A 23651-nucleotide genomic window follows, 5' to 3' on the forward strand; every position below is an offset into this window, starting at 1 on the left:
TAAGTGTGCAGTGATAGATCAAATTCTTGCTTTCAACGCATTCCTGAAACCCAACTCCGTCTCCACTTTGCAAGATCCTCAGTGCTCATGGAACAGAATACCTCTTTGCCTTTTCCCCGTTTTTACCAGTTAGACTATCCTATAAGTTGCAAGGCAAGCTGTAGTTAAAAGGCCACTTTTAATTGTAAATTAGTTACATTTCCATAAATGCTTCATACATTTATGACCTCCTCTCAACGCTTCAGCAACTTTACGAGGTGCTGGGAAAGAGGTTCCAATACTACAATACAAAATGAAGAGATGTTAGAAGTCAGTTTAGAGTGCTGAACAAACCTTCAGAGCCTCCATGCCAGCCTGAATTACTGGGGCAAACACAGTTTCTGTTTCTCTTGTATCAGCAAACATTTCTGGTATCTGATCCAGCAAGCTGCAAATCAAGGAAGTGCAAGTCAAGAGACATGTAAAATTCACTAGGTCAATTCCAGTCAGTGGAAACTGATACTTTGCAGATTAAAGATATGGCATGTTTGTTTGGCCATTTTAACAGCTTCTGGGAAAAGGTGCTTGCTTCCTTTCCCTGCATATGGAACAGCAGGTTTTGGGTCATGTACTCGCCTTCTTTTTCCAATTGCCTGACCTTTTTTCAGGGGAGGCTCCTTTTACGGGCAAAGTGGGACAAAGCCCTGCCAAGATTCTGAACCCCCTCCTCAAAGCCAAGGCCCTGTCACACAACAAAACACCAAGGCTGAGAGCAGAGGGAATTCCAGAGAGCAAGTGTGACAGCAGGGACCCATTCCGAACCAAGATGCCAAGCACATATTGTTGTCTGGCAGCCCAGGACTTCCAAACACACTACTCAGGCTTGTGCTCTGGAGAGGTCACTTTTGGTGAAGCAAACACAGCAACCTGCTTAGATGTTCACTATTTATTTGCAAGGCAGAGGAGGAGGACCTCACAGGGAGTCACTGCCAAGGCTCTGCCTTTGTGACCTCCTGGACTCCACCCAGGAGCCCCACCTAGGTGCCACCAACATCCACTGTACTTTTTCTATATCTATAAAGGAACGCAGTGCAAGCTCTCACAACAGAGGGTAAACCAGCCCACCACAAGAGATGCTCCCTTTCTCTACCCCATCCTCAAAAACCACAATTATTTTTATGGGTTTCAGTACTGAATACATAATTTTTATTTAAGCTTATGTACGGGCAAAAGAACCTTAGAAATATGTGTTCCACGACAGCCACTGTATGTAACAGGACATACAAACCATTGATTGATCTGTACCAGCTCCTACTTACCTAGTGAAAACTGTGCGGGATTCATTAACATTCACCAAGAAACCATCGAGCAGAGGGACAAACATATCTGCTACATCCGACACAACCATCATTTGTGGCTGCCCCAGAGAGCTCTTCACATTATAGAAGTGCAGAACTTTGTTGTAGGTGACAAAGCCCACACGGATGGCTGATTCTTCCATGTTTCCTTCTCTGTTTTTCCCCCAAAAAGGAAAAAAAGGGGGAGAATAAATTAAATACGCCATGAAAACACACATGCAAAGCAAAGCAGTGTAAGCTCAAATAATAGTGGCACCATATGATTCTGCTCCAGATTCTACAAGCAGCATTCAACTGAAAATTCCTAGCAGATAAAGAAAATATACAAATAAATAAAACAAACCATACAATTGCCAAATGCTCCCACATTGTTAGTATTTTATTGAGAGGCAAATCACTAAACATTTTCTAAATAAATAAATGGGCAACGCAGTAATGGTTCCACACAATGAGAATGTCTTGGGAAGCTTGCATGGTTACCTGGGCAGGTAGTCCAGGAGCGTCTTCAACTCTTCACAGATCAGCCTTACCAAGCCACTTCTTACTGCATTGTATGATACATCAATCATGAAAATATAAGCAGGGGGGTTGGGATACTTGTTATTCTGACAAGAGAAGAAGAAAACACCACCACTAAGCATTTGTTATTAACATGTATTTCACACACTGAACACAAAAACTGTATAGAGTTCTATCTGCAACTTCCATTTTCCACTGTTGCCTTGATAACTATGCTTCTTATGCCAGTGATGGGGGGTGGGGTGTCACATCATGATCCTTAGCATCACCGCACTAGAACGAAGTGGGTAATTATAAAGAACCTGGTAGGATGTATGTCCTGAGTGAGAATTCCCAAATGCATATTACACATTCAGAGAGCAAAGTCGCTCTCTACAGATTTAAACCCTCTTCCCTTGAGAACTCAAAGGAAGAGAATGACCAATGCACCAGTAAAAGAAAAGCATATGTGAGCATTCCTCAGCTCACGCCCTGGACAGGATTTCCTAAGCTTATTAAATGCATGTAAAGAGTTTAAGAGCCTAGAGTCCAGCTCTTAGGTAAGCAGACAACTACTTTGTGTACTTTGCCTTCTAGTTTCAAAAATCTGACAGTGGTAACCTGGTGCAGTGCTGGTTTGCATTATGTTATCAAGAAAATACTTTTTCTCCCTTGGAATCAAGGGAGTTCAAGAATTAAGGACTTCAAGAACAAACCCATAAAAGTCTATTGTTCCTACCTTGAGCAATGGGGCAAAAGTGACATTTACTTAACCCAACACTGTGCTTACAAGTCATCGTACCTTGCAGTAGTCAACAGTTGCCAAGAACTCATAGGACCCCAATGATAACTCAGGTCTGTCATAGTAGTCCACCCGCCTGCCCGTGTGATCCAAGTGCTGGAAGTACTGAGATGGCACTAAAGAAAGGGGAAGGGGAGAAGAAAAGAGAGAAGCTCAAATACATGCAATTTCCTAGATGGGTAACTGTGGTGGGATGATGAGCTGCTTGTGCGTAAAATGCAAGTCCCTCAGAGTTTGATCAGGTTTTCAAACCTCTGCCTGTGACGGAGCCCCTCCGGCATGGCTGCGTCAATCGCTAGTAGAATCCGAAAGTGGTTGCTTTCGGAAACGTTTCCAACATAAAAGCTCTTTCACGGAAACACGTCTTCTGGACTCTCTGCGTGACAGTTTCCGGCGAGGCGTGGGTGTCCCTATAGGAGGTCCTGAGACCTCTCCACTGTTTTCGCTGGAAACGTCTCTGAGCCACCCCTCCGACTCACTTTCCCTGGAAGTTCCTGCTCGCCCCCTACTGGTTCCCTCTTCAGCTGCTCCGTCTCTTTCAACCTGAGGGAGCCTTTGCACCTCCTGTCCTTCCGATGGCAGTTCCCTGACATCCACCTCCCCTCCAGGGCCCCCTTCACCCCCTCCCGTCTCCTCCCCTCCGGGCTGGGAGGAAGTAAAACCCCTGAAAGAACCTTCCTCATCGTCCGAAGTTTCGAACACTTCCCTCCACCTGCTACTGTCCCTCGTCTCTCGATACTCCTCGTCTTCGGAGTCTATTCCCTCTTCCAACTCCGACTCCGTGAATCCTTCCATTTCCTGTTCCTCGTCGGTGGTGCCGAAGTACTCCCTCCTAAACCTTTCTACCGGCTGTGGTTTCCTAGGGAATCTTTGGTGGAACGTTTCTGTTAAAACCTCGTCATTGACCTCCCCTGCAGTCACCCAGGTGTTTTCTGACTCCGGTTCCCCTTCCCACGCCACCAAATACTCTACCTGATTTCCCTTCCACCTGGAATCGAGGATTTCCGCTACATGGTTGCTGCGTTCCCTCTCTTCCAAGGCTGGTCCCCTGACGTGCTCCCCTTCACGTCCCCCCCTGTATGGTGACAGTAACGACCTGTGGAACACTGGGTGCAATTTCATGTGGTTGGGTAACCGGAGTTTGAAAGCCACCGGGTTGACCTGCTGAATGACCTCAAAGGGTCCCAATCTTCTGGGCCTCAATTTCTTACAACCCCCTTTGAACGGCAACCCTTGGGTTGACAGCCACACTTGATCCCCCACCCTTATGGTTTCACCTTCCCTTCTGTTCTTGTCTGCCTGCTTCTTATATTGTGCCTTGGCCCTTTCTAAGTTGAGCTGGAGCTGATGATGGATCGCTTCCATCTCTTCTACAAAATGTTCAGCCGCTGGAACGCTCCATCTCTCCCCTCCCTCCCCTGGAAATGCCCTGGGGTGACACCCGTAATTAGCCAAAAAGGGGCTCATCCCTGTGGACACATTCTCCGCATTATTGTAGGCAAATTCTGCCAGCGCCAACTTTTCGACCCAATCGTTCTCTCTGTCATTGACATAACACCTCAGATATTGTTGAAGAATGCCATTTGCTCTTTCCGCCTGCCCGTTGGTTTCAGGGTGCCGGGCCGTTGAAAAATTGACTTCCACGTGCAGCAAGCTCATGAGCTTCCTCCAGAACCTGGAAGTAAATTGTTTGCCGCGGTCCGAGATCACCCTCAAGGGAGCCCCGTGCAACCTAAAGATGTGTTCTACAAACAACTTCGCTGTTTCTTCCGCTGTGACTGCATGTGAGCATGCTACAAAGTGGCACATCTTTGTTAACAGGTCTACTACTACCATGATGGCTGTTTTCCCCTTGGACTTCGGCAGATCCGTCATAAAATCTATTGATACCGCTTCCCAAGGCCGTTCTGGTGTGGGTAATGGTTCTAATAACCCTGCCGGCGCCCGTCTTTCCCCTTTGGCTCGCTGACATTGGTCACACCCTCTTACATACTCCCTTACATCTTCCCTCACCTTGGGCCACCAGAATTCCCTGGTAACCAACCACATGGTCTTGTGTTGCCCAAAATGTCCCGCCGTGGGGCTATCGTGCAACTGCTTGAGTACTCTCCCCCTCAATTCACCTTCGGGTATATACAGTGCCCCTTTGTAATACAATGCCCCATTTCTTTCCTCAAAACCTTCGGGGCTCTCGCCCTCCCCCCTGAGTCCTCTGAGCTTATCCTGGGCATATTCATCATTTTCCGTTTCCTCTACCAGTTCTCGTTGCCCCACCAGCGCCGCCCCACACACCCAGCGGTCCTCAGGGATGACATGTCTCTCTTCAATCGCCCCCTCCCCCTCCCAATACTCTGGTTTGCGTGAGAGAGCGTCCGCCCTGACGTTTTCTGGACCTGGCACATAACAAATTTCAAAGTTGAATTTAGAGAATTCCTGTGCCCATCTCACTTGTCGTTGGTTGAGCACTCGAGCTGTTCTCCAATACTCTAAATTCTTGTGGTCGGTGCACACTTGCACCTTTTGTTGTGCCCCAATTAATAAATGTCTCCACCTCCGGAACGCTTCGTGAATGGCAAGTAGTTCCCTGTCATACACCGTGTAGTTCCTCTCGGATTTATTCAGCTTCCGCGAGAAGAAGGCACACGGTCTCCACTCTGACATACTCCTCCCCGGTTGAAGAAGTACCGCCCCTACCGCCCGGTCGGACGCATCGGTTTCCACTCTCATGGGTTTTCGTAAATCCACATGCAGAAGTTGTTCTTCCGAGGCGAAAGCCCTTTTCAGTTCTTCAAATGCTCGCTCCGCCTCCGCCGTCCAAACAAATTTCTTCTTGCTGCTGAGGCAGTCGGTGATGGGCGCCGTCAAGTGGGCAAAGTTCTTGATGAACTTCCGATAAAAGTTCCCAAACCCCAAGAATCTTTGCACATCCTTCTTGGTCTTCGGTGTCTTCCATTCCAGTACCGCTTGGACCTTGCCTGGATCCATGGCCAATCCCTTGTCTGACAAGCGGTACCCCAGGAATTCCACCTCCTTGGTATGAAACTGGCACTTCTCCAGTTTCACCCACAGCTGGTTGGCTTGCAGCCTGCCCAACACTTCTCGAACGTCCCTCACATGCTGCTCCTCATCCTCCGAATACACCAACACGTCGTCTAAAAAGGCCACACAGTTCTTGTAGAGCAAAGGCCCCAGAACGTGGTTAATAAACGCTTGAAAGCACGCGGAGCCTCCTTGTAGACCGAAGGGCATAACGAGGTATTCAAAGGCTCCCAAAGGGGTGAACATGGTGGTCTTCCATTCATCTCCCTTCCTTATGCGTATCAGATTGTACGCCCCCCGCAGGTCCAGCTTTGTAAAAATCTTTCCCTTCCTTACCCTGGTCAAAATGTCATCAATTCGGGGCATAGGGAAAGCCAGGGGTTCCGACACTGCATTCAAGGCCCTGAAGTCACACACAAGTCTCGGCTTATCTGTGTTTTTTTTGTCCACAAAAAACACTGGGCTGCCCCCCACCGCTCGGGACTCTCTGATGAAACCTCGCTTCAGGTTTTTGTCAATGAACTCCCTCAGCTCCTGCATCTCCCTGTCGGACATGGCGTACAGCTTGCCCACTGGGAGTTGGGCCCCAGGGAGTAGGTTGATTTGACAGTCAAAGGGTCTATGCGGCGGCAGTTTGTCTGCTTCCCTTTCGCTGAATACGTTGCTCAGATCTGCGTATTGCGGGGGCACCTTCCCTCTGCCCATTACTTCCATCCCGGCTAGGGTGACTTTGTCTCCGCCCTGAACCTTCCCCTGCTTGCAGTGTTCTAGGCAATGCGCTGACCCAAAGGAGACCACCCTCTGATGCCAGCCCACTAGCGGATCGTGTAGCGCCAGCCAGCTCATCCCCAAGATGATGGGAGCTCCTCCCAAGGTGGCCACATTAAACGCTATCCGTTCGGTGTGCCTTGCCACCCTCATTATCATCGGGACAGTCTGTTGGCTAACTTCTCCTCCCAACAGCTCTCTGCCATCAATCGTGGTCACCTGCAAGGGATTACTTAAAGGGATGGTCTGTATCTGGTGCTCAGCTGCAAACTCCTTACTCATAAAATTACAGGAGCTGCCTGAATCCAAAAGCGCCTTGACCTGTAGGGGGTGTCCATTTGGCAGCTCTAGTGACACTTCTATCACTAAAGCAGGTCTGGGTGGTTCTGGCGTGGGCACTTTCACTGCTCTTTGGCCTGGCTGCTGTGCCCCGACGGTGGCAGCCAGGCGTTGGCTTTTACTTGCTCCTTGTTTTCCTCCTCCCTTTCCCCCACAGCTCCTGCCATCCCTTGCCATTCCTTTCTTTGTGGGCAGACTCTGGCAAAGTGCCCTGGCTGTTGGCAGAGATAACATTTCTTGGCGCTCTTTCCCTCCTTCTTCCGCCCTTCACTGGGATTTGAAACTGCGCGCGCCCGCGCTGTTCCAACTTCCATCGGCTCTGCCGGCGGGAAAGGTGGCTCTGGAATGTCCGGAATGCGCAGTTCCCTCCAACGTTCTCCTTTCCCTTCCCGCCTTTCCAAAGCTCTCGCTTCCTGGCGCGCTCCTATGGCCAGCGCGGATTTGGTCAGCTGGTCCATAGACTCCGCCCTTGGCCCCCGGGAAAGTTCATCTTTAACGGCCGAAGAAAGCCCCTCTTCAAAAAGCATTTGGATGGGTTCCGCCGATAGGTCCCACCCCAATTTATGAATCAGCATAGTAAACTCAGTCCAGTACTCACGAACAGATCGGCTCCCCTGTTTGCAAGCCATTAACTGCCTTCGTACCACCCCCTGCTCAATGTCACTGGAAAACATCAGGTCCATGGCACGAAAAAACTTCCTCGTGTCCTTTAGTATCTCATTATTCACTGCCATCAGGGGTCGAACCCAATCCTTCGCCCCCCCTTCGAGATGGCCAATTACAAAAGCCACTCGCGATTCCTCGTCGGGGAAGTCATCATACTGCAGGTTGAGAGCGTATTGCATCTCAGTTCTAAAGGCATGATAGTTTCTGGGATCTCCCCCGAATTTCTGCACCAATCCTGGCACCTTTCTGGCTATCGAGGTGGTTTTCTCCTTTCCCTTTTCTGCATCCTGAGCCCTCCTCTCCTCAAGCCTCGCCGTTTGCATGGCCAGCTGGATCTCCAACGCCCTGTACCTTTCTTCCAGGCTTGGACCTCCTCCAGCTGCTCCTGCTCCTCCGGTTCCGGCTGGGTCGCTCATGATGCCGCTGCTTGCACAAGCTGGCTTTCAGTGACTTTCGGATTGCTGTGGTGGGATGATGAGCTGCTTGTGCGTAAAATGCAAGTCCCTCAGAGTTTGATCAGGTTTTCAAACCTCTGCCTGTGACGGAGCCCCTCCGGCATGGCTGCGTCAATCGCTAGTAGAATCCGAAAGTGGTTGCTTTCGGAAACGTTTCCAACATAAAAGCTCTTTCACGGAAACACGTCTTCTGGACTCTCTGCGTGACAGTTTCCGGCGAGGCGTGGGTGTCCCTATAGGAGGTCCTGAGACCTCTCCACTGTTTTCGCTGGAAACGTCTCTGAGCCACCCCTCCGACTCACTTTCCCTGGAAGTTCCTGCTCGCCCCCTACTGGTTCCCTCTTCAGCTGCTCCGTCTCTTTCAACCTGAGGGAGCCTTTGCACCTCCTGTCCTTCCGATGGCAGTTCCCTGACAGTAACCATGATGTTTACCATGGTAAGGAAGGGCACTCCAGGTACCAAACCAGGAAGATTTTGATAGACACTTGGGAAAACACCACCAGTAAGAAAGAAACCGCAACTATCAAAGGCCTCCTGGGTCCAGTTTATTGCGATTTGGCCATCTATGGACCAATTTCATGCATGACATTTCCTATTTTTGTCATTTACCCGGACCACTTTAAATAATGGAGCAGTTCCATGTAAATGAATATTGCAGTCAGCCAATTACACAGGGATTCTCATGAAGCTGACATTCCCTGATTCTTACACTTTTTATGTGTATACTCACAAACCAAGTCTTAGTATAGGCACAGCATGGAAAGAACAGTCTGCTACAACCAGTGTTACCTAATCAGGTCTGCAGGTATACTAAAACTGAAGAATGCTGTACATATACACAGGTTTGATGCACAGACTTCCTCCAAAGTTTAGGAATATTTAAAGCAAGAAAAATTGCTCAAGAGTCTAGTGGCATGCCTCTTCAGCTAGAGCATTTTAATTGATTTGCCCAGAATTTTACTATTACCATTAAACTAGGGATTTGTTATACCATTAGATAACCGTCTTTGCACTTTTTTCCGGCCGAAATAGAACCATCTCCCTCCCCACCCTCTAGAACTGCTTCTTAATCAAAAACTCTTACCCTCAGTGACACAACTGCAGAAGCAGCATTGAAATCTTCTTCCACCTTCAATGAATTGCATAAAAGGGCACATGTAGGCTTTACACCTATTGCATCGGATAGGGCCTGATTCTCCATGGTCTACCAAATACGGAGGAGCCTGAAAAAAAAAGGGGGGGGAAGACATTGGTGCTATTTAAAGTAGCTTCCCTTTTCCTCAACAGGTGATATCTGGGAGCATGCCTTCTGCCACTTTGCTCTAGCATTCATGTCAGCAAAGCAACTTGCCGTTTCCTACATCTGTCCTGTAATATAAGATCAGCTGTGTAAGACTATACCAAGCAGCAAATCCCTTATCTTTTCTTATCATGCTCTCCGTCCCAAGAAAAGAAAACCCATTCTTCAGTATAATTTTTAGCTAAAAGCTTACAAGCTCCTTGCTTGAAACAACTTATGTTTGATTAAGAGCATCTTACTCTTAAGAGGTAAGAAATACGGACCCATTTTTATTCATATTAGAGAACCAGAATCCATACTTGTGTTTATAAAAATATGTAGTGTGCTGCCACTGCAGAGGCTATAAATGAAGTCCTTAAGGCAGCAAGTACCCCTTTTCAAGGCCTCCAAATGCCTCCTTGCACTAAGGAGCAAACATCTCTAAAGGACAGGTGCAACATTTCAACCATTCTGAAAGTTGGGTTTTGCTAGTCTCACTTTAACACCCCTTCTCCTGGATACTTCTGAACATTAACTGATTCAGTGTCTTATTTCCCCTAACAGGTGGGGGACACAGCTGCCAGACAAGTCCCTGGACACTGGAAGCAACACCTGCCAATTTTAAAAAAAGTATGGCATAGCTAGGCTCTGCATGAAGCTATCAAAAGGCTTTCGGGCGGCCGCTGCAAAACTTTCCCCCTCCCTCAATAAGCATCGGCTTCTAAAAACCAGTTTATCAGCCTGAATTAGATTAATACCTCTTTTTGAAAGTGAAACATCTGTCCAGCTTTCATTTCTCTACAGATAGGTTTTTTTTTTGCTTAAAGGGTTTGAATGGCTGAAACAGGTTGTCGAAAAAAATGGGTTTCATTGTGCTGTCATGCTCTAATGCGACCTAAGGCAGGGAATGCAGCGAACAGTCTTGTTCGGTTTTTCATTCACTCCTATGGGATAAAATAAAGCACTGGACTTCAGTAACAAAATCTGCAGCATTCCCCTATGACTTGGAGACAGTGGGCAGTAAATATGGTGTTAGGTGTGGGGACACAGCTTCAGTGACTCCACCAGGAGCCTTAAAATGCATTCCCAATTGTTCCTTGAAGAGCAGGACTTACATTCCGTGCCATTTAAATTTTGCACCAAATCCAAACCCTGCTGGGATTGGTTTTACTTGGAGCTCTTTACTTAGGAGTGGAGCCAATCCCTGCCAAAAAGGGTGCATGAGATCAGTGCCAAGGCTCAGTGGCTTCAAGCTTGGATGCTAAGGATCTGGCCCACTGGGCTGAAAAGCTTCCCCACTCCGATCTAGATGTTAAAGAGGATGGGCAACACATTGGAACCTTGTGGAGCATGATACAAATGTTTGAACTAAAGATTGCTAGTGCTTAGGTAATAAACACAAGCACATAAAACTGCACGGCAAGTAATTTTGAACATCTACTTGAGCACTTTTATTTTGACAGATTCATTAACTAGCAGTGCTAAAAGTATGAGTGGTGACAAAACAAACAGGTGCTACCGACAAATTTGCTATTTTATCTGAAGGGTCAGGGATATCAGTCTCACCTCTTCTGCAGGAAGTACAGCCAACGGCTTTATGACTGCAGCAAGAGGAACTTGTGACTGCTTGGCCATATCTGAGGTGCATGGGATATTATAGGATGTACATCTTATGTAGCGGGGACTGGCATTACCTGAAAAACAGAGAAGAAGAAAATCAAAACTCTATCCGTACATCAACACCAAACAAATCACTTTATTTCAGTGACTTGTATCCCAACTCTTCAGTTTTTACACTCAAGGGGGACTAACAGTCACATATTGCGAGTCACCATCCACCTAACCTTGGGACACAGGGGAACCTGGAGAAGGACCTCTGAAGAATATACTGGCATGTAGGCAATTTCAAGTGGAAGAAGGGACTCCTGTGTGTATGGACATTAGGGTTCACAGCCAGGATGGTAGTGACTAGCACTGATATATCTAGTTATATGAAAGAGTAAAAGAAATACTCAGATTAATCTATGATTAGGACTTAACCCTATGAAATTGATTATTTCAATGAAATCTCATGTCATAATAAGCTAATCAATTTTAGAAAAGCACCCATGTGCGACTAACACCAAAAGGTATTATGCAACTTCAGAAATTAAAACTTTCCTTGCAAGTCAAGCCCCCACTCCAACATGCTGTTTTTAATTCTGTGGTTCTCAGAAACCTCTAGCTTAGTCTTATTTTTTAAGCTTAATATATTAATCACCTTTTATTTCCTAATGGAACACACACCAGGTTCCCAGGCAGTCTCCCATCCTGGTACTGATAAAATCCAAGCCTACTTAGCTTTATGCATAGTTCCTGCATCAGGGGTCTGTTGTCTCTTTACAGCTCTGACACATTTTCTTTAAAAAAAACCTGTTTACTGTGTTCATGTTCAGGTTGAGTTAGTTGTTCTGAACACAAACGGTATGAGCACCTTCAAGTATCACTTGAATCTATGTGATCACAGTCTCTATGACAAAAGGCCATGTTGTTTTCCTTCTTTTTTCCGGCAATGACTGCTACTTATCTTTAACTGTAGCTCATGAGAGACTTTGTTGTCTTTACTGCAAAAGACTATCATGGCTAGACCTATAGAAAATCTTTGGCTAGGTGAACATTTTACCTTGATCTTTGACCAAAAAATTGGTAGTGACAAGGGGTGGGACTTGCCCACGGACTCCAGTGATGAATGGCTCTGACCCACGATTATTCCTGTCATCTTCAATTACCTGGATCTAAAATGGTAAGTAGAAAGTTAGTGGTACAGTGTACGCTGTGCAAAAACTGGTGATAATGCAACTTTCAAGTTTAGTGGTAGCCAAAGATTTGCAATCGATCACTAAATAACAACTACGTATGGTTTAGGAGTCTATCATTTTGCTTTTGCTGAGGATTTTGGGGATAAGGGAATAGTCAATTTGAAGATAATACAATTAGCATGTTAAACTCTACATTTCCAGATATTAAGTCCACTAATCTAAAAATCCTGGGCCCAAGGAAGTTCCTGCTCATTGCTCATCAGCAACTTTTGTTGCAAACTGCCTACGCAGCAGGGTCTGAGAATTTATCGTCCAAGAATTTTGGCAGCATTTTGGCAGCCCTGTAGTTTGCCATGTCCCAGTATGCTTGTTTTCAAAAGGTGATTCAAGTTAAGATGATAAGCAACAAGACAAAACCAATACAGTGGCAAATTTAAGAACTCGTGAGAGTTAAGTTTTAGTTTTCACCGAGATAACTTGCGTATGGGCTGTGCCACTTCTGAATGTAGGTGCGAGTGATATAATGAATTGATTCTCAAAACAAGACAAAATCCACCTAAAAGCTTCACATCAGGAAGAAGGCTAAGTTGGGTGCTAATTTACACCCAGCCACACTAATTCTTCCCTCCCACTTCTCATCTTACTATGGCCATTCTGGGCAATCTGGACGTACTAATCCCAATGTCTGGAAAGGAATTCCCACATCTGTCAAGCCACCACAGTCTTTGGCAAGCTGCTTCTCCAAAAATGGCACTTCTGCAAAGCCCTTTCAAGTCCACTTATCAGGCACTTGTCCTCACCTTTGCCCAGATTGCAATCTCAGGTTACCATTCATACTACCCTGAGTTCAGTTCGAATCTAAGAACAATCGTGCCATTAAGCAATAGTTGGTTAACCACAGTAGTTGCTGGTCTGTAACCCAAGGAGTGGCCACAAGTTTTTAAAATCTGGATAATCCTGCTTTCAGCCCTTCAACATAAAACAATAAGGCAAGTTAAATGGTAATGTAATATTATTTGAAACTACTTTCCACCTATTGGATTACAAATCATAGCTGTCAACGTTTCCCTTTTTTAAAGGGAAATCCCCTTATTCCGAATAGGATTCCTCGCAAGAAAAGGGAAAAGTTGACAGCTTTGTTACAAATATGTACTTGTTCCTCCCAAAAAAGTAATAGAAAAGATGATGTTCTCTGGCAATCCACCCCTGTATGGCTTTTAAGTACTAGCATGGAAATCTACTTCACCTTGCGAATGAGGACATTCAACCCTCCCTTTCCCTTCATGTCTTTATTCCTTTGCTAGTATGCCTCCTATGACAAGAGCACTAATAAATACCCCTTACACTTGGATCTGAAACACACCAATGAAGAGGCTGCGTACAAAAGGTGAGTGACCATGCTGGGAAGATACTACAAACTAACTGAAGTTGATAACACCACTGAGGAGATTCAAGTGTTGTGAACCAACTTCAGCCTGTTCAAGACACAACATCGCAGGGGCAATAGACAAGCCGCACTGAAAAGTTTAATTGCAAACCAATTTGCAATTTGTCATTTTGTCTGTTACTGAAATAGCATTGTGATGGACTATCTTTCATTAATAAACCATATTCAATAAACTGCTGCCTAAGCGAGACATTACAGTAGAAAATTCAATGTATTTATCATCTCCATTTCCCCTCAAATATACACGCATGAACTTCTTGTATTAGGAGGGAAATGTTAAAATAATGACTTCTGAATCCCACTAAAAATTAAAACTTGAATCCTTTTTTAAATGTAAAAGAAAGACCTAAATAAAATGAGTTTTAAGATTTCTGTCCAGGAAAATTATACAGGTTATGCACAAATCCACTGGAAACTCCCTCTTAGTTCAGTGGGCCTTGTGAAAAACCACACCATTCATTTCAGAAGCGCAGGACTCAAAAAGAGTTCCAAGTGGATTATGCCAAATTCAATGCTGAATTCATAATTATTCATAGTGCTAAACTGACAAATGTAATATTCAGAAGTGTTTTGCTTATAAATGACTTAATTTCAAGAAGGAAATACCACTTCATTACCTTATAATGCCAAACTTCTATTGCCCCTTGATTTGTGGTGTGAAGAGGATTTCAAAGTTCATGATATTTTATTCTACTTATTGTAATGTTGTGAGCAGAAAGAGAGGGGTGGGATAAAGATGAGAGACTAACACCAGGGGGTAGTTAGCAAGAGTAAGATTATTTTGCAGACACAAACAAGCAGCCACCAACATGCAGACAATAGCAGACAGAGAGACACCGCACTTACTGGGCTAGGAATTGCATCTGGATCTATTCTGTGTCTGGGTTTCTGCTGAGGTGGCAGCTCATTGAGTTGCTTTTTTTTTGGTTTTAAAAAAGAAAAAAGAAGTAAAATTGCCACAAAAAGGGAAAGAGAGAGAATAGTAAAACAAAACTAACAAGCAATGTTACTCCTGTTTCCATCACTGTTAGATATATGTATAATGGACAACAGTTCATGCAACAAGAGGTGAAACAACATTACCATCTTCAGTTCTACTTGTTATTTCCACATCTTGCTCCCTCACTAGAAATATGCTTAAAATGAGCACTATTCTTGACCAAGCTGGCAGCTCCCATGCTTGCTCAGTTCAACTTTGGAGAACGACGGGCTCATGAACATGCAACTCCTTTTGAGATGTCAATTAAAGGGAGAGCACAGAAGGAAGCAAAGCTACTAACATATCTCAAAGTTTTCAAGCTGCAGGTTCAGGGTTACAGCAAAGGAGGCTGTAGCTTCATCCTTCACAAGTATAAGTTAGCATGATAGCATAAAGCTGGACATACTCTGGAGAAATAGCTGTCACTGTCACTGCTTTAACTGCCTGTAGTTGTGGCCTTCGGAACAATGGCTTCACAAAACCCCACTGGAATTGAGAGGATAAAAGACCAGCACACCAGAATTTAAAGCAAGCAGACGCTCTGTACAACTGGATATACGGCTGTGGTGTTCCCCAGAACTCTCATACAGTGGTGCCCCGCAAGACGAATGCCTCGCAAGACGGAAAACCCGCTAGACGAAAGGGTTTTCCGTTTTTGAGTTGCTTCGCAAGACGAATTTCCCTATGGGCTTGCTTCGCAAGACGAAACGTCTTGCTAGTCTTGCGATTTTTTCCTCGCTCCCCCCCCCCTTTTTCTAAGCCGCTAAGCCGCTAATAGCCTTTTAGCAGCTAAGCCGCTAAGCCTTTAATAGCCGCTATGCCGCTAATAGCGCTAATCCGCTAATAGGGTTGCTTCGCAAGACGAAAAAACCGCTAGGCGAAGAGAATCGCGGAACGGATTCTTTTCGTCTTGCGAGGCACCACTGTATGTGAGTTGCAATACATAAAACTTAAGAACAAATCCTCATGTTTTCACACCAGGGTTCATGCAAGTCCTACATTCACTGGCTGGCAAGAAACTACATGCCCAAGGGCATTGGCACGTCAAACTTACTCTCCCACATGAACACCTGATCTTGGTACCTGGTAACAAACTGTTTTCGAAACTCCCCTTAATTTCAAAGAGACGTGTCTTCGGGCCATGCAGCACTGAGGCTGGTGTTCAAGGCACCCAAACCCAAAGCTCCCTTAATTCTATAGTTCTCCCTTAAGATTCTATGTCATGCAGTTCTTTGGATCCAGACTGCGCTGTGCAGCTGTTTTGTACAACATGGCCTTAACCTTAAATATGCTAGAAAACCAACCAAATGTCATTCTGTTACAACTCAAGAAGTGGCATAATAGCCCGCCATAAGCAAAGTTAAGTTGCTTAGCCCTATTTCGCAAGTTCAAAGAAGCCATTCAAAATACTGTTTTACTAACATTACCATACTCCAACCGAGGCCAATCACGCGGACAAAGATATGAACTAGACAGAACTACAACCATTCACAGTAATTCCTGTGATCCTTTCCCAGGTAGTGTAATTGCAGGGCTTGCTGCAGATGATTATTATCTTGTGATAATCCAGCTGATATGCTACATTTTTTTATATAAGTATACAGAGATGGTCAGGATTGCCAATAACAGTAGTGCATAGGCATGCCTTGTTCTGTTTAAAGCCAGCAAGAATGAAACAAATTGATAGAAGCTACAAAGAGGCAGGTTTTTAATCTTCAGAATCACTTTCTAGGATAGGATATTTATTTCTAAAATGGATACAACTTACTGGACTAGGAATGGAGTCTGGATCTAGACGTTTTGGTGGAGGTGGCTGTGGAGGTCCAGGCTGACTCCCATAATTTGCTGGCCCAGGGTAAGGTGGCCCATAGTTTGGCTGGGTACCTCTATTCTGTCCAAAGGACCCTGAAAAATATATATGCTAGATTTAAGTATGCAATAGAATTAAAATAAATTCAACTTTGATCATGAACACATCACCACAAAAGCACCTATAACCACTTTTCAATACATATTATTCCAAGATTCTGATTACAAATTTCAAATTATGATTGATGCTTAAAATCCCCATAGAAAAGAAAACAGATGCGTATTTACTAGGTTTATTACGGAAGTACATCCACAGGAAAAGAAAATAATTTTTCTATACACCATGGCAGAATAGTTCTCGCCAGTAAATGGAAAGGTGAGACAATACCCTCAAAAGAAAATTGGCTATGTATATTAAGTGAATTTATAGAATTGGCAAAGTTAACAGCAGCCATAAGGCTCCGGACAAATCAAATATTAAGATTAGAATGGCAATGTTTCGAGGAGTATATGGAAAAACACTGCTCTAAAAAGAATACGTTGATATGCATGGATTAAGTATGTAAAGTATAAGCGAGAATATAAATCAGAAATGGATATAAGATGTATTACCTAAAGAATGCAATGACAATATTCAAATTTGAACCAAAAGAAGTCGAGTCGTGGTGGAGGGAAGTCATGGGGGTGTGTAGGGTTTATGTTTGTAGTGTAGGGTATATATATGTTTTGGTCGATTTTGTATCAGTATTTGTTTATTTTACTTTTATTTTCTGTATCATTTATCAAGAAATACATTTTTTTTTAAATTCAAAAATTCAAATTATGATTTAGTTATATGACTAAGAATGAAACCAATTTTAAGATGACTGATAAAACATACCTGCAGACAGATTTTCAAAACTGTAAAGTTCAGTAAGGAAAATCAGCTTGAAAAGGCACCCCTTTCCTCAATAATTTCTGTTCCAGTGCCTTACACTGCTCTATCCTAATGCATTCCAAATAACTCCATGGTGAAACAACTATGCAAATAGAATGAAAAGGGTTGGAATCCAGAGAAACTTAGTCCCACTTTAGCCTCTCTGAAACTAAAGGAATAAGTTAGCCGTGGCTAACTTAAGTCTCAGTGATTTCAACAGGAGCAATGCTATGGCAGAGTTTCTCTAGCTCCAACCTATTGCGCATATTGCATCTCTGCTGGCAGATTCTGCATTCCTTCTTCAGAAGTTTCATACACAGAACTATGTGTGTTTGGTAGCCACAGGACTTAGCAATCCAGTTCTGTACACCAAGTAATCCAAAAACAGCATGATTCTGAGTATAGAGAAAAAAGGACCTGCCAAAAGATAAAAAGACCTCCCCAAAGAGAAGCAAGCAGTTCTTATACAGGTCGAAAGCAACTTTCCAACTCACTGTTCACTGAGCTAGGAAGCAAAGGAAACTCAACTTTGGAAGTCTCCATCAGAGGAATGTAGGAAAAAACAGTAGCTGATTAACAAGCCAATCCCCACCTTTATATTTAGGTTTTAAAATCCACAGGAAAAATATACTTGTTTAAACAACTACAGAAAAAAAACCTTGATGCAATAACAGCCATCAGAACCACCCTGTACATCAAGGGTAGAGAATGTGATGTCCATTAGATCAACTCCAACTCCCATCAGCCCCAACCAGCATGGCTGGTTGTAGTCCAATATCTGGAGGACAGCCTGTTGGCTACAACTGCTTTACATCCTAATAGGAATGACTTCCTGAGGAAACACAGCTACCAAGGTTCAGTTATCTGCAAGTTGCCAATTTCCATTGAATTCAATGTATTTTAAAGACCTCACTACAATTTAGCACAGACAAGTGTTATAACAAGTGTTAAAACTCAATTGACTTTTATTCCTTAGCAATGTACTGAACATACCATTCTGCTGCAGTGCATATCCTGGTTGGGAAGGATGGCTGGGAGGTGGTCCTTGCAAGCCTGCCATTGGTGGTCCAAGGGGTGGCCCAGTCATAGCTGGCTGAGGTGGTGGTGAGGTCACATGGTTTGGCTGGGAAGTGAGTGGCCCAGTAGCTGCTTGTCCCGGTAATGATGTCCCCTGCATCGGGGGAGGCCTTGAAACTCCTGCAGCAGGAGGGTAATTGGAAGCACCGACCCCAGAAGATGAAGGCGGCGGGGCAAACCCAGGAGCTTGATGTGAGAGGTTCAGGGCTGATGGAGGACCAGAAATAGCAGGCTGTGCCATAGGAAGACCCTGAGACAAGGTGGTAGGAGGCAATCCATGGGGCACAGCAGGAGGTGGCGGTCCTTGGTTTGAATAGGGCACATACTGCCCAGATCCACTCGAAGTAAAACTTCCTGAGGCAGGAGGAACTGATGTTGGCGGACCTGAGGAGAAGAAGTTAATTATGGTCACATCTTGCTTTATAAAAATGTTGTTCTTCTCCCAGTGTACATAAGGTGTTTTAGTAAACTAGCCCCTCACCCTGGATACAAAGTTATTTGAAGGTGGAGAGAGAGAGAGAGGAAACAGAAATGGAGGTGCTTATTAACAAGCAGGTTTTACCATTCACTTTCATGATTACCATACCAATACTTGGTATTCGTCACCGGACCTTATGATATCCTATGGTAAGAAAACCATTGTAAAGAGCTGCTTATCAAAACATTCAGTTTTAAGAATGGAATGGAAGTGAGAGCATGATGAAGCTGAATTTCCAACTTGAATTTTGCCCTGCGTTCTTTGGATGAATGACGGTATACTCTTTTTTTTTTAACTACTGCTACTACTACTACAATTGTTGTTGTTATCTTTAGTGGAGCTGAAATAAAGGCCAAACATAACAAACGCTATGTGCATTTAAATTGGCTGTCTCTGCAGTTCTCAGAGATTCTTTTAATATGAATACCCCAGATTACTTTGACTGGTATCTCAATACTCTGAGTAGCCCCACTTAAATCAATAGTTTTAGTGGATCTACTGCGAGTATGACCTACGCTGGATTATCAACCTTAGTTAATTTAGTTGGTCCTTTTCCCTTGCTTAATATCTCGGAACCATTTTATATATTATACTACTTGAGTTCCAATTAAGAGTTGTTGTGACAGCATGCAATAGCTGCAACACAGGGACCTGCTTTATTGCATTTTATAGAACTTGCAAAAGAGAGAAGTAATTGTACCCATAGCAGTCTGGAAGATCCTTCTCAAGGGAACTCCAAATTAGTCTATGTGAGCAAGCAGCATTCAAACGTTCTGGTTACTCACCATAGCCCAGTACACCTGGGGAGGGAACAGAGGTCGATGCACCACCTATATGCATTCCTGCCATATGATTGGTCAGCTGCTGTGTGCTCGTTGGAGGTGGCCCATATGACTGGAAAGCAGCTGACTGGGTAGCAGATGTGGGCGTTGTTCCAGGCATGAACTGTTGAGAAGCAGGTGGTCTAAGAAAAGGAAGCAGAATAAAGACAGTCCTTTGTTACATGAGCCACTCATGTATTATTATTATTATTATTATTATTATTATTATTATTATTATTATTATTGATGATGAGACAGTGGTGATGAAGAAGATCTTCCCAGTGGCTCTGCAGTTTTCAGAATGGGAAGGTTCTAAAACCCCTTTGCAGCACACCAATCAATCAAAGCAACAGACGTTCAGGCACTTCAACTTTCCTAATCTAAGATGAAAAGCAAAGGAGAAACTGTCCAGTTCATCATCTGTTGGCTTCACAACCCTCTGTTGCATTTATTGCCTGGGATGATAGGTTGCAATCTCTGCTCTTAGGAAACCAGACAAGGGTGGGTAAGTGGGTAAGTGGCTTGCAGAGGCAGCTCTGGGGTTCTGCACTAGTGCCAATGCTGCCGCTCCCCTACTCCTAAAGCCTGTGACCACTCAAAATGTGGTTGCTTTGTTTCAAAGTAAAATATGAACTTGCAAGCTGTGGTTAATGGGTTCACGGTCTTCCCACTTAATTTTTGATCTATTTTTCCTTCTAGTTTTTAATGATTTCCACTGTGGTGGTGTATTTTGGTTATGTTTTTTGTATAAATATTAAATAAAATAAATAAAATATTAAATTAAATAAGAAAGTTATGTGCAAGCTTATGCCTACACAGTAGCTATCAAAGACGTACTATTTTGCAAAAGCAGTGGAGGCAGAGCTCCTGCTCTGCAGAGGGGAGAAAGGCACAGCCCAATTGCGCAAGCAGCAGCCTGATTACCCAGATGATGAGTAACTTGCTCACTCAACATGGCTGAATTAGGTGTGGTGGTGAATTATGTATTGTCCCTGTTGCCTAACCACAAATTCAGCTGTTGGTAGACTGCTTGACTGAGACACGACGTACTGCTCCCCTTTGTTCTAAAGCTTTACTATAATACTAATTGCTAACTGTCTTGAGAAGAGCATTCTGATGCATTACAAATAAATGAAGTATATCCAATTAAGTGTGCTTATAGAAAATAGAAAGTTACCACCACATTTAGTAGCTGTTAGAAGTCAGCCCAACAACTTCTCTACGTAACAAACCAAAAACACACTATTTTGCCCTACAGGGAGTGGATGGGTGCTCTGTCCCCCAAAATTTGATACAGACGGAAACCATTCTGCATGGGGGTTCCATTCCTGAAACCCACACGCGTTGGTGGAATGCGCATAAGCCCTCCCACACCCCATTTTCGGGCCACTTCCAGGTTGGCGGCGACAAGTGTGTGTGTGATCGAGCATCTGACTGTAAAATGGTCACTGCCTGTACTGACAGGCTTAGAGTCTGATGACTGTTGTCCTAATTACCTTTGCAATGGAGCTGTAGATGCAGGAATCCCATTGCGTACATCTCCTTGTCCAAACTGACTATAGGCCGGCTGCCCAGGAGGAACTAATGTGCCAGATGCTGAAACAGGTGCTCCAGAAGTAGTGGGAGCTCTCAGGGAACCTAGAAATATTGAACTGCATGTCAGTCATGTACAAGTAGATAAGTGGGGACCCACTTATGAAGATACTTAAAATATACTAGGCATGATCTCTCGTGAGATGCAAATGCATACAAGGAAGAACAGAAAGCTATCAAGATTTTCAACAGCAAAGACAGAAAAGTAATAGAAGTATGTAAATATGCTAGTAAAAATAAGGCTTGCTGTTCCTTTCCTTTTTTTTTTTTTTTTTTTGCTTTATAAAGCATCTCAGATCCCAAGAAAAGTCACTATTGTGGACGATAGGAACAGACAAGGATTTGTCAGATTACTTACAACATTTTTCTTTTTCGACAAGCCGTGTACAATCTTTATTTGCATGAGAATCTTCTCTAACAAGTCTTACTGGAAATATTAGAACTATTACCAAAATATGGGAGCTGATTTAGAGTTAAGGTGTACAGCTTTTCCAGCTTTTTATCATTAAAAGGCCTGAAAAATAATACTATAAAACAAAGACAATTTGTTGCACAAATTAGGAATTTTGGCACAGATAATATATTATCTGGCCAAAGTTCAGGAAAATTCTGACATTAAGAATGGCAGGATTATATCATCAATTGAAATATTTTGATTTGAAAGGCAGGTGTCTTGTAAGTGCAACTACTTTATTCTTATATCTCTGGGCAAATAAAATGTTGCTTTTTTTAAAGAAAGACCGCCTTTTGCTGGTTCATTTGAGTATTCACCATGTATTGCTAAATATGTGAGATTTTAATTAGCCAGTCACTCCTCTAAGACAAATATTGTTAACACACATCTTTCAGGATTCTCTGGTGGCATCTGCTTCTCAGAAGAAAAAATGGTTGTCACTGGAGTTGACAGACCAAAGGATTAGAAGGCAGTAGATATTGGGAGGGGATGCATCACTGTGTGCACATGCATGCGATTTGGAACGGATGCTCTGCTTGCTTGTATACAAGAGAAAGAGGTACCAAAACTTCATTTGATTTGCATTCTATTTGCTCACTTCCTCTAGTAACATTCTATGCATCTATTGAGGTTCTGCCAAGTCCACTCAAATTTGCAGTTTACAGTAACAAGAGTTATCACTCGTCACTTTCTCTGGTTCAGCTTCCTCTCCTTTGGGCAATATGGGTTTACCAATGGACTACTACAACATATGCCTAGTATCCTTTCTGAATTGTTAGGGAAACCATTAGGGTAACAACAGAAGTAGGCCTACTCATAAAAGTTAACTGCCTTGGCAAATTACTTCAACAATGTAAAGTACAGGACAAATGCACTTTAATATAAAGATTTATACAGCCATGGTGAAGTTAAGCTTTGCTGCTCTCTTCTCACCAGCGGTCATATAATCCAATGCACTTCCTTCTCAAAAGGAGAAATAATTTCTATTGGAGAAGCACAACCATCAAAAGTTAAGCCATTTGGCTGAGCGACTATGACATGAAAGCGGTAAACCAGTTTTTCAGCCTAAGGGGCTCATTTCCTCATGCAAAATCTTCTGACAGTTACATGCTAGTGATGGGCGGGGCCAGAGGCAAATTGGTCAGAGCAATGGATGCAACCCTTACCTTTGAATAGTAGTCTAGATTACAGCTACATAAAAGTCAGAGGGTTTCATCTAACACCAGTCCTGCTCAGAGTATGTATGATCCTCCTTACTTTAGAAATAATCAGTCTGCTAAAGTGACAGCAAGATGCATAAACATGTACTCTGCTGCAGCATACGCACACCGAGAAGTAAGGAGTACATGCTGTTTTTAAACTTTACCCTGAGTACAAAAAGACTTGAAGGAAATGAATCATGGTCAAAGGGTGATCTCCACCTTTAGCCACACTCAAGAGCAAGCCCACTGAAATCAATGGATTTATGTCTCCTCTGAGTACAACTTAGTTGGATCTCACCGCTGTGTCCCAGAGACCTGCACATTCCTTGTAATAAGGCATCACAGCTCCACACATTCTAATAATTACATGGCTTAGCTTTCAGATGAAACAAGAGTGATGTTTCAGAAGGAAATGCATCTGAAACAGTCTTTTCTCATAAGAGACAGTGCATGAAAAGGAAAGCATTTACCTATGAAGTTGGGAGTAAAAGAAGCATCAGAATCAAGAGAGACAGGAGAGCCCTTAGAAGGAAACCCCATTGAAGGAAAGTAACCTAGAAAGACAATATATGCATCAGTAAGAATAGACTTGGAAAACTTCAAATAAAATGCATTGTGCTAGTCCTACAAATGCTGGAGCTTCCTCCTGCTTAGCAATCAGTGCTTATTTTCAATACAGTTTATTGCTACCTGTCATGAGACGTCACGGATGAGTAGTTCCAAAGTAAAAAAAAATGAGAAGATTCACCTCAAACAGAAGAACCTTCTGCTTGATGAGCAAATTGAGCAGCTCACCCAGTAAGGTAAAGGTAAAGGTACCCCTGCCCGTACGGGCCAGTCTTGACAGACTCTAGGGTTGTGCGCCCATCTCACTCAAGAGGCCGGGGGCCAGCG

At 43.8% G+C, this 23651-nt stretch overlaps 1 protein-coding gene across 5 annotated transcripts in view; it reads right to left on the minus strand.

Moving 5' to 3' along the window:
* SEC24C (SEC24 homolog C, COPII component) overlaps window positions 1–23651 on the minus strand; it is a 42674-nt gene that overhangs the window by 11660 nt on the left and 7363 nt on the right. The window contains exons 3-15 of one of the 5 annotated variants that reach the window (XM_028729030.2): window positions 23228–23311; window positions 21005–21146; window positions 19473–19651; window positions 18126–18593; window positions 16176–16312; window positions 14275–14343; window positions 11846–11957; window positions 10750–10877; window positions 8989–9127; window positions 2638–2753; window positions 1818–1942; window positions 1299–1490; window positions 334–427 (exon numbers count right to left, since the gene is read on the minus strand). In XM_028729030.2, the coding sequence (XP_028584863.2) occupies window positions 334–427; window positions 1299–1490; window positions 1818–1942; window positions 2638–2753; window positions 8989–9127; window positions 10750–10877; window positions 11846–11957; window positions 14275–14343; window positions 16176–16312; window positions 18126–18593; window positions 19473–19651; window positions 21005–21146; window positions 23228–23311 (1985 nt within the window). Of the gene's footprint in view, window positions 1–333; window positions 428–1298; window positions 1491–1817; window positions 1943–2637; window positions 2754–8988; window positions 9128–10749; window positions 10878–11845; window positions 11958–14274; window positions 14344–16175; window positions 16313–18125; window positions 18594–19472; window positions 19652–21004; window positions 21147–21459; window positions 21564–23227; window positions 23312–23651 lie in introns of all 5 variants that reach the window. The other 4 variants (XM_077930663.1, XM_028729031.2, XM_028729032.2 and 1 more) reach the window with 4 other exon arrangements.

This window comes from Podarcis muralis, chromosome 6 (genome assembly GCF_964188315.1).
Source record: "Podarcis muralis chromosome 6, rPodMur119.hap1.1, whole genome shotgun sequence".
NCBI classification, from domain to species: Eukaryota; Metazoa; Chordata; class Lepidosauria; order Squamata; family Lacertidae; genus Podarcis; species Podarcis muralis.